This window comes from Monomorium pharaonis, chromosome 2 (genome assembly GCF_013373865.1).
Source record: "Monomorium pharaonis isolate MP-MQ-018 chromosome 2, ASM1337386v2, whole genome shotgun sequence".
Classification (NCBI taxonomy): domain Eukaryota; kingdom Metazoa; phylum Arthropoda; class Insecta; order Hymenoptera; family Formicidae; genus Monomorium; species Monomorium pharaonis.
The window spans coordinates 20,763,282-20,772,872 of record NC_050468.1 but is presented as its reverse complement, the minus strand read 5'-3'; the positions used below and the strand labels follow the sequence as shown (position 1 = coordinate 20,772,872).

The 9,591-nt window shown below is 29.2% G+C and overlaps 2 protein-coding genes and 1 pseudogene across 2 annotated transcripts; 2 read left to right on the top strand and 1 right to left on the bottom strand.

The window, feature by feature from the left end:
- The first annotated feature begins 329 nt into the window (after positions 1 to 329).
- Positions 330 to 2,242, top strand: LOC105840799 (annotated as a pseudogene).
- Positions 2,243 to 5,672: 3,430 nt separating this feature from the next.
- On the top strand, positions 5,673 to 8,150 carry LOC105840840 (proteasome subunit alpha type-6). Its single transcript, XM_012687923.2, has 5 exons — positions 5,673 to 5,832; positions 6,003 to 6,097; positions 6,289 to 6,370; positions 7,277 to 7,706; positions 8,047 to 8,150. The coding sequence occupies exons 1-5, from the start codon at positions 5,757 to 5,759 to the stop codon at positions 8,102 to 8,104; spliced, it is 741 nt and encodes a 246-aa protein (XP_012543377.1). The 5' UTR covers positions 5,673 to 5,756; the 3' UTR covers positions 8,105 to 8,150.
- Positions 8,001 to 9,428, bottom strand: LOC105840849 (probable small nuclear ribonucleoprotein Sm D2). The gene is made up of 3 exons (XM_036283375.1): positions 9,291 to 9,428; positions 8,801 to 9,056; positions 8,001 to 8,420 (listed from the first exon to the last, which is right to left on the bottom strand). Coding segments are annotated over exons 1-3 (363 nt in total). The 5' UTR covers positions 9,293 to 9,428; the 3' UTR covers positions 8,001 to 8,315.
- Between the last annotated feature and the right edge of the window lie 163 nt (positions 9,429 to 9,591).

Here is a 9,591-nt window from a genome sequence, read left to right as displayed (position 1 = left end):
TGGAATTGATCAATCGTATTTGTCGTTAAGCAAAATTAACAAATGCGATTGGTTCCAATAGAATAACCGGCCGTTTAATTTAATCGGAGTTTGTGAAACCGGCCCTTAGTGTTAATGTATATTAAAGTGTTAATATATATTAATATATATGTTAATATAAATTATTGATAATTACCAATTACAGTTTAAATGCCATTAAAAATATTTAATCGTGATAATTGCGTGATCATTATTATTATTAAAATTATACAAAAATGCAACTATTAAAAATACAACATTGAGAACGTAGAAAATGAGAGATATTTGCTATTAACAATAACTTTAATTTCTTCTCTGTGAATATCAAATCAAATACAAAAACCTTAATTTTTTAGCATTTTTAAATTTGAGTTTCTAGTTTAAAATTTTTTCCGTCTATAACTCTTTAAGTTCTTCAACGTGCGGATATCATTATGCTTAATAAACAATTACAAGCGTATCGGACGTACCAACGTTTCTTTCGAATTTTTCTAATCATCTGTGGTTGTTGGTACATGCCTACAAAATCTGGTAATCTATATATTACGGATCAATTTGTGGACTTTTATTAGGGATTATGTACCTGTCATTACTCTTCAGTGTAAGTTATAACTACAGACATAACTTGACAATTGTGATAAAATATATAGGCATAGCTACATTTGCAGTTAGCGCCATTCTCAAGGTACGAATTAGGACCTAGTGGGACCTAGTAAGCAAAAAATATTTAGCATTTGTTTCATGTGTATTTTTAAACGTTTTCAAATAATATTGTATAGACATTTTAAAAAGATTATTTAATACATGATTATTTTTCAAAACACTGTCAAAATGTAATAAAATGTTATCTCTAAGCTAAAGTCAAAGTTTGTTTATACTGATGTACATACATATACTATATAGTATATAGTATAGTATAACATTATAGTATAACATACTATATAGTATAACATTAATTACGATGTATATATTTGAAAACGTTACTATTGAAATCATTGCTATTAAATATCGTTGTAATAAACATGGTAATAATAACTTTATACTTACTTAACAAAAATTTTTATTTTATTATGTAAAATAAATAATATTATAGTAATATTATGTATCTATACAATAAGAAACATATTATAGATTTATGTATTAATACATTCGCGTGGTAAAATTTGACTAACCAAATTGCAAAATCTATGCATTATTCGGTTAATTGTAAAATTTAAAAATATTTTCTTCTATGTTTATATTTTTTGTATATTGACATTTGTCAAAAAATCAATCGACTTGAAGATTCGTATATCGGAAACTTGACAAAAAATAAATTGAGAATATGCATGATTAATGCCTTAATACATCAGGTTTTTAACAAATGTTTCTTAATAATCCTACATTTTTTTAAAGAACTTTAAACATTATTTATTCAAAGATAAATATAATATTAGACGTGCCGTGTCAATTTGTAATAGGTAATTTATTTGTTTTGCAAGATAAAAAAATATGTATCTTTGATTTTTTAAGGTGACAAGATTCATGATAAATCGCAACTCTCTAATAAATTTTCACCAGATATTAAATGATTTTTTTGAAAAAGAACTTACGCAAAGTGAAAAAATAAAGGCAATAATATTTTCACGCCTGCGTAAAATGTTCATACTGACATATACATATGTCACCATTATAATAGCGTTGATCTTGGCGTACGTTATGCCTTCGTCCATAACGTACGCCAAGATCAACGTATATCATCCATATAATCCGCAATTTCTGTCACTTATCGTTTGACTACAAACTACACCTTGTCGATCACCAAAGGGTATGGATACTTATGGACAATATTACAATTTTTTTGTATTATCTTCATCTGCTTACTGAAACAATTCTTGGATTGTTCAGTTCCTTGACAGCGAACGGTGTCGACAGCGCTTTTAGCTTATATGTCTTTCAATTCTTCTCGACGCTCTGTGCCATGATTTTCAGGCTCACAAATCCTCAGCCACTGAAAAGTTTTCAGATACGTTGAAAGCGTGCATGAAAAAGCATAAGAAATTATTACGATGCCGCAACACATTAGAATACATCTATGGACCTATCATTTTTTGGTACATTATTACCAATGCCGTGCTTCTTTGCTCCTTATTATATGATGCGAGGCAAGTATGTACATAAAAAAAAATATTAATGCTTTATTCCCTATTAATTTACTGTGTTGTACGAAATTAATCGTGAGATAATAAATGTTACAATTATGCAGTTATTATTGTGACATTCATGCTAATACAACATAATAAATCTAAACACATATTTTAATTCTACGAAAAAAATGTTAGTTTGACTATATTTTTGAACTTAATTAAATTTCTTTAGTTTAAGTATTTATTTATTTAATTTAAATACATAAATATTTAAATTTGAATTTGAAACAAATATATGTTGTTATTCTTATTGCTTTATGTATGTAACCACGAAGCAATTTGGATCACAGGGCAAATCGGATAAAGATAAGAGTTGATTGATTGACTAGAATACAACAAATATAATATAAATTCTTATTTTAATTCGATTCGCCTCAGTTTACTCTACATATATAATTATTATTTGTATGGAAAAAATCAAATAATTTTTTAAAAATGTATATAATATTATTTTAAAGTGTTCAAAGAATACATAAAATCAACATTTTTTAATTTTACTTTGATGTTACTTGTCTCCGGGAGGTAACGAAAAAACTATCGAACGCGAGTGACCGAAAGGGAAGTCATATCCCGCGCGCAACCCTTTGTTGTCTCATATATGTTCCTAAAACTTCTAACTTACCCCATATGCTAAAATTCTTCCCTTGCGTGCACATATCTAACGACACTGCCACGACGACGTTACAATCGACAACATAAAGCAACGCTTTTTATCTTGTAATAAAAGGGAATTGTAAATTTGCACGCCTTTTACCAAAAATATCGAGCTCAATGTTACATTGCGTATCACTGATTGATACACTTTGATGCGACCCGAAACTGACCAGAATCCCAAATATGATTTTATATTTTGCTGTTTTATTATGTCATAATAAAATGATAATAATAATAATAATTTTTTATTATCTGAATTAGTTCTTGTAAAGAATATCGCTATAATAATTATAACTTTAGTACAGGCAAATTTATCGAAAGTTGTGGAATATTAACGATCAAATCCGTATATATATGCGTGTATTTAATTAATATCTTCAAACAATGATTTAGTAAAATCTAAAAAAAAATACTAATAACGCAAAGACACAAGTCTGAAAAGTAACAAACATATGTATTTGAATCCTTATCTTATCGAATCGTTTACTTACATTTCTAGATCACAATTCTAAGTATCAATATAATTCTTCCGTTCGTAGGCAGACAGCTAACAATGGTATACTGACTATAATTAATGTGATCGCTAACAGAGTTTTCTTTATATCGTACAAGAAAAGGGAATCGTAAATTCGATTAAATGAGAAAAATATTGTAGTCCTGATACGATTTGTAGTACAACTTACGCGGCAAGGTACGACTTTTCATTCCCTTTGAATTGCAATTTTTCTTATACATATATTTCACAGTTTGTCTACAGTCCTAACTAACTAAAAAATGTAGCCCGTTTCCACCAAACTTTATAACAACACATTAAATTGGCCGCTATTAGCTATTAATATTTTAATAAATAATAAATAACTTTTTTTTTTATTTATCAGAACAAATCGTATGTCACCCTTTTCATTTTTGTGCGTACATACTTTAATCCTGTACAAGGATTTTGCATTCTGTTATTCCAATTCGAAAATTCAAGTTTCCAAGAAAATGTTTGTAACTCTGTCATTTCCGGATTCTCTTAAGACATTAGGCAGGATCTACAATAGGTGTAATAATTAAGTTTTATGCCATAAGAAACTGACCAATCATAATTGAATGAGAAAATAATCGAATGAGTGAGAAAAATAATCGAATATAATTGGTTAATTCCTTACGGCTTAAGATTTACTACACTTATTGTAGATTCGGTCTTACTTGAGATGATCTTAAAATAAAGTCTTCGGCACACGATACAATTTTTCATGCTAGATCGCCGCTGCGATCGACTTGACGCTATAAATGTTTTAAAGTGTTTGATTGACCCATCGAAACAATGAACTTTACGAATTGACCAATCAAAGAATGCTTCGAAGCATTCGTAGTGGCAACTCGACCGCATCCCGCATACGAGGCATCTTACTACGTATCCTCATTGGCTTACGATTCGTGACATAATCATTCGAGCCAATCAGGACACGTATTAAGATGCCTCGTATGCGATTCAGCATGAAAAATCGTATAGTGTGCGAAGCCTTCCGTTTTGGATTGATAAATAAAAAAACAAAAATTTAGGTTATGTACGCGTAAAAATTTAAGTCGATAAGTAGAGCAATATAAAAAAAATTTTTTTTGTTCTCAATATAAAATTTATAGATTAATATTAATATGTGTACTTTAATTCTGGAAAAGAATTTCTAAATTTATATAAGAAATACATATGAAATTTCATTAATAATGTGCAAGAATGACTCTACATTAACTACGTTTACACGGTTTGACAACATCGGAGTTATAAAACTGGCCAACTACAGCCATTCCTCAGAAGAATGGAATGGTTATGATTGGCCAGCTCTAGAAGTATCGATGTTATTAAACCTGTTTAAGGCCCGGTTTTACAACTTACGGTTAAATTAACTGGCCGATTATTCCATTGGAATTGACCAATCGTATTTGTTAATTTTGCTTAACGACAAATACGATTGGTCAATTCCAATGGAATAATCGGCCAGTTAATTTAACCGTGAGTTGTGGAACTGGGCCTAATGCCCGATTTCTTCATGTCCAGTTATCTTGCGGTTAAAATTATCCAGGAGATAAACTACCAGATCCATGTACGTGATTGGTTAAACTTGAGATTTATTCTCCGGATAACTTTATCGGGAAGTGAAGAAATCGGGCATAAGGGTGTCGTGTAAACGTAGTCATTATCGACCTCGATCAAATTTCAAAAGCACTCCAGGATTCCCTTAAGATGCTAATACGGCTTTGTGATTGGTTGATGGCATCTTAAGACAGTCCTTAAGACCCGGTTCCACAACTCACGGTTAACTGCTAACGGAAGATTAATCGACTATCTATCTTTCTCTATATTATTATCTAAGGAGAGACAGAAAATCTATTAACCTCCCGTTAGCAGTTAACCGTGAGTTGTGGAACCGGACCCAAGATTTGTATTACAATATATAAATTATTACATATGTAAATATTTTTTAAATAAGATACAGTACAGTAGATACCATTTTACTTCAAATTTACTTAATTAAAATGCATTTAATTTATATAAAAGTTAAAAAGATAATTATATTGTTATACTAAATAATTTTAAGATAATATTTTGCAATTGAACAAAATAATTTGAGATATAAAAACAATGTATTTATATTTTTAAATCTTTATTTTTTAAGAGTTTTTAAAATAATTTTATGTAACAAAAATGTTTTTCTTTAATGTAAATTAATGTAAAAAAATAAAGCAAATGTCAAAATTAGAAAATATATTGACTATTATCAATACATTTTCGAACACACTTTCGGTATACGCTTACATGCAAAAAGTACAGCTACAAAGAACAGACCTATGATTTGACGTTTTCTCATCAAATCGTTCAGGGAAACAGAATCGCCGATTCTTCTATCAGTGAATATGGCGCGCGGGAGTAGTGCTGGTTTTGACAGGCATATCACGATCTTTTCGCCAGAAGGCCGGCTTTACCAAGTAGGTAAGGATAAAAAAAAATATCTCAAATACGACTTGAACAATTGGCACATTATCAGCATTGTCGCATTGTATGGATCATCTTGTTGTGTTGCATTGTATACATCGATGACTTGGCGCGATTTGTATTTTGAAATTTATTAAAACCCTTTTTTCCTCTTTTATCTCATGCAGAATATGCCTTCAAGGCCATCAACCAGGGTGGCTTAACGTCCGTAGCCGTCAAGGGAGTCGAGACGGCCGTTTTCGCGACACAGAAGAAAGTGCCTGTAAGATAACCTAAAGACTTCTCTACCTACCTGAATTGAATCAGAAAGTTGTTCAGTTTTACTCTTTCTAATTTTTCGTATGCCTCACTAATTTAAAACTTTTGTTAGAAATAATTGCCTAGTTTAGAAATACATGTTTAGAAATATACATTTTTATTTATATTTGGAGTATAATATATATTTCTTTATAGGACAAGCTACTCGATGCCTCCAGTGTCACCCATGTGTTTCAACTGACGGAGTACATCGGTTGTGTCATGACCGGTATGATAGGTAGGTTTGGATTGAAAGTATTATGCTTTACACATAAAATTATAATTAACAGAAAATATACAAAGTAATAATTCAGAATTCACTATTAGAAGAAACTAGAAAAACTTTGAATTTTTTAAATTTTCTATCTTACCCTTAAAAATAATTTTATTGATACTTAGGTAAATTTGGGAGAAATTTTACTCTTACATTAAAATTCCATCTTTTACTAACAATGATTTTCTTTAATCTTTTTTTTTGTCAAATAAATTATTAATAAATACACATTTAAGTGATGTTTTTATGATTTCAGTTTTTATTAAAATAAAATGGTTGTAAAAACAAAATACTATGCCATTTTTAATTGACATTTTGTGTTTAATCATCTTTTGAATTTCCAGTGAATTAGATTCTTTTTTTGCAGACACATTGTTATATGCCATATTTAGTTTATATATAGGTTTTTGTAGTATTTTTTCAAATTTAATATTCAAAATTAAATTCAAAGTTTTTATTTCTGTTTTATTGTGATTAAGAAACATTAAAGATAATAAAATAAATTTACAATGCTACATTAAAAAATTCTTTGCTCTTATAATTTTGAATATTTTTGTAAAATCTGAGAATTCTGGAGGAATTCTTTTATAAAATTTGAATAAACAGCTAATCAGAGTTAGTGAGACCTTATCAAAATTGCAGGTTGGGAAATTTTCCTCCAAATTGGAATTTATTATCAAGGAGAAGTTTTTAAAAGGATAAAAAATTTAGGGAATTTTTTACGGAAGAAAAATACAAAGATATTTTTTAGGAATTGCATTGATTTATATTTATAAAACATTAATTCTTTATTATAAATATTATATTATAAATATTTAAACTTCTTGTGACACACATAAAACTTGACAAACATTGATTATTATTTCACAGCCGATAGCAAGTCCCAAGTACAACGTGCGCGATACGAAGCAGCTCATTTTAAATATAAGTATGGCTACGAGATACCTGTGGACGCTTTATGCCAGCGTGTTGCCGACATTAGTCAAGTGTATACGCAGAATGCGGAGATGCGACCTCTTGGATGTTCCATGATGCTCATTGCGTATGACAAAGAGAAAGGTCCATGCATTTACAAAGCCGATCCGGCAGGATATTTCTGTGGTTATAGAGCGATTTCTGTTGGGTCAAAGCAAACGGAAGCTAACTCCTATCTCGAGAAGAAATTGAAGAAGAAACAAAATTACGATTACGATGAGACTATACAATTGGCCATTACTTGTCTGTCTACAGTTTTGTCTGTAGATTTCAAACCAACTGAAATCGAAGTAGGAGTTGTGTCAAAGGACAACCCCAAATTCCGGTAATTGATGACCTAGTTTTGATCTTAATTCTTTAAAGATAAGATTGGGTACAATGTACACCTTTATTTGTTTTATAGCTTTATAAAGAATTCACAACGACGAAGAACGATTTAATGATATTATTTACTTTCTTTTTAGTTATTTTGCACTTTTTTTTATTTTTACATATTTTATTTGATTAGGTGAAAAATAATCAAAACAAAACCATATAAAGACGGATCAATCTTATTTTTATAAATATTAAAGATCCACCTTACCATTAAAAGGTTTCATAAAATATCACAATTTTATTCTTACTGTTGTACTTCATTTACTTTATTGATAATTCTTCTGTTACAGTGTATTAACCGAGCAAGAGATCGATAAACATTTAACCGCAATTGCCGAAAAGGATTGATAATGTTGTATACAATTCATAAGAAATAAACTTGTCCTGCTTAATACACTTTTTTTACTTGATATTTGATAAGTTATATGTAAGTCCAAAAATTTATCCAGAAAAAGGTTCATCGCGTTAATAAACGCTATTGCGTTTGTATCAAAAAGTTTTATTTCTTTTATTGTAGCCTTAACATCAAAGTCATAAAATTAGAGCAATTCTTAATTTATTACTTTCCTGCTGCAGTTGCCAATGGATTCCTTAAAACCAATATGACGGAATCGCCACGTAGAAACATCTTTGGAATAAATCTGTCTTTGTTTACTGGTTTCGCCTATTTGTAAATATTTTAAAATTAGTAATATGAAAATTGTTAATAAAATTGCTTATATTTACTTTTTAATTAGTTTTGTGAGAATTTTTTATGACTGAAATATCTTAAATTTATCAAAATTATATCCTGAAGTGTCAATATCATTTAATTATATTTCCTCTCTTTTAAATTTAAAACTTGCTTAGCATTGAGCTGATAATTTTCTAATATTAAAAACAATTATATGTAAGAGATTGATATTGAATATAATTATCATTGAGAGATTATCCATTTGGAATAAGATTGTAAATTCATGATAAAATTCTCAATAAAAATATTTATATGTATAATAATAAAATGAAATTTGCATAATCTAAAAATAAATGATTATTAGCATGTACCTTTTTCTTGCCTTTTCCTGTACGTGGAAGTTCTGTCCACATTTCCTTTACGTTTTCCAAAACCATATTGCAATGTCTGTCAAAAGCCTTCACTCGTCCCAATAACTTTTTGTTGTTTCTGCAGTTTATTAATACTTGGGTATTGTTTTTAACGGACTGTGTTAGAACTGAAAGAGGCCCGGTGTTAAATTCCTCTTCCTCTCTCTTTGCCAATTCCTCTGGCGTCATCTCAGATTTTGGTTTTGTCAAAGAAGACCTGTCCAAAAAAAAAGTTAATATATTACATAACATACAGTACAACAAATTCTTTGTCAGCTTTTTATACGTTGTATGTATTTAGAAAAATATGCAAATAGATAAATAACAAAATTCATTCAGATTAATACGCATTAATTGAGGTTATGTCAGGTACAAATAATAATAATTTAACACTAAATATTGAAATCTGAATAAAATTGCATAACATATACAGAAATAGTGCTTAACTTACATTTTATGATGTTTCTGTTAAATAATATCGATTACTATCAATTCTTTCACGATCAAAACCGCAAGAACGCTTCCCTCCTTATTTTTCAACCTAGTGCTGCTACCTAATAAGCTTGACTCATCCAAGTGAACTAAAATGTGTTTGTATATTCCACGCATGCACTTTTATCAATAATCAACTATATACCACACATTTAAAAAATTATGTACATAATTGTGTACATACAAAATATATAAAATACCATGTAATGTAAACTTATTGCGCAAATTCGTAGTGCTACTAATTAAGCTTTATCTAGAAT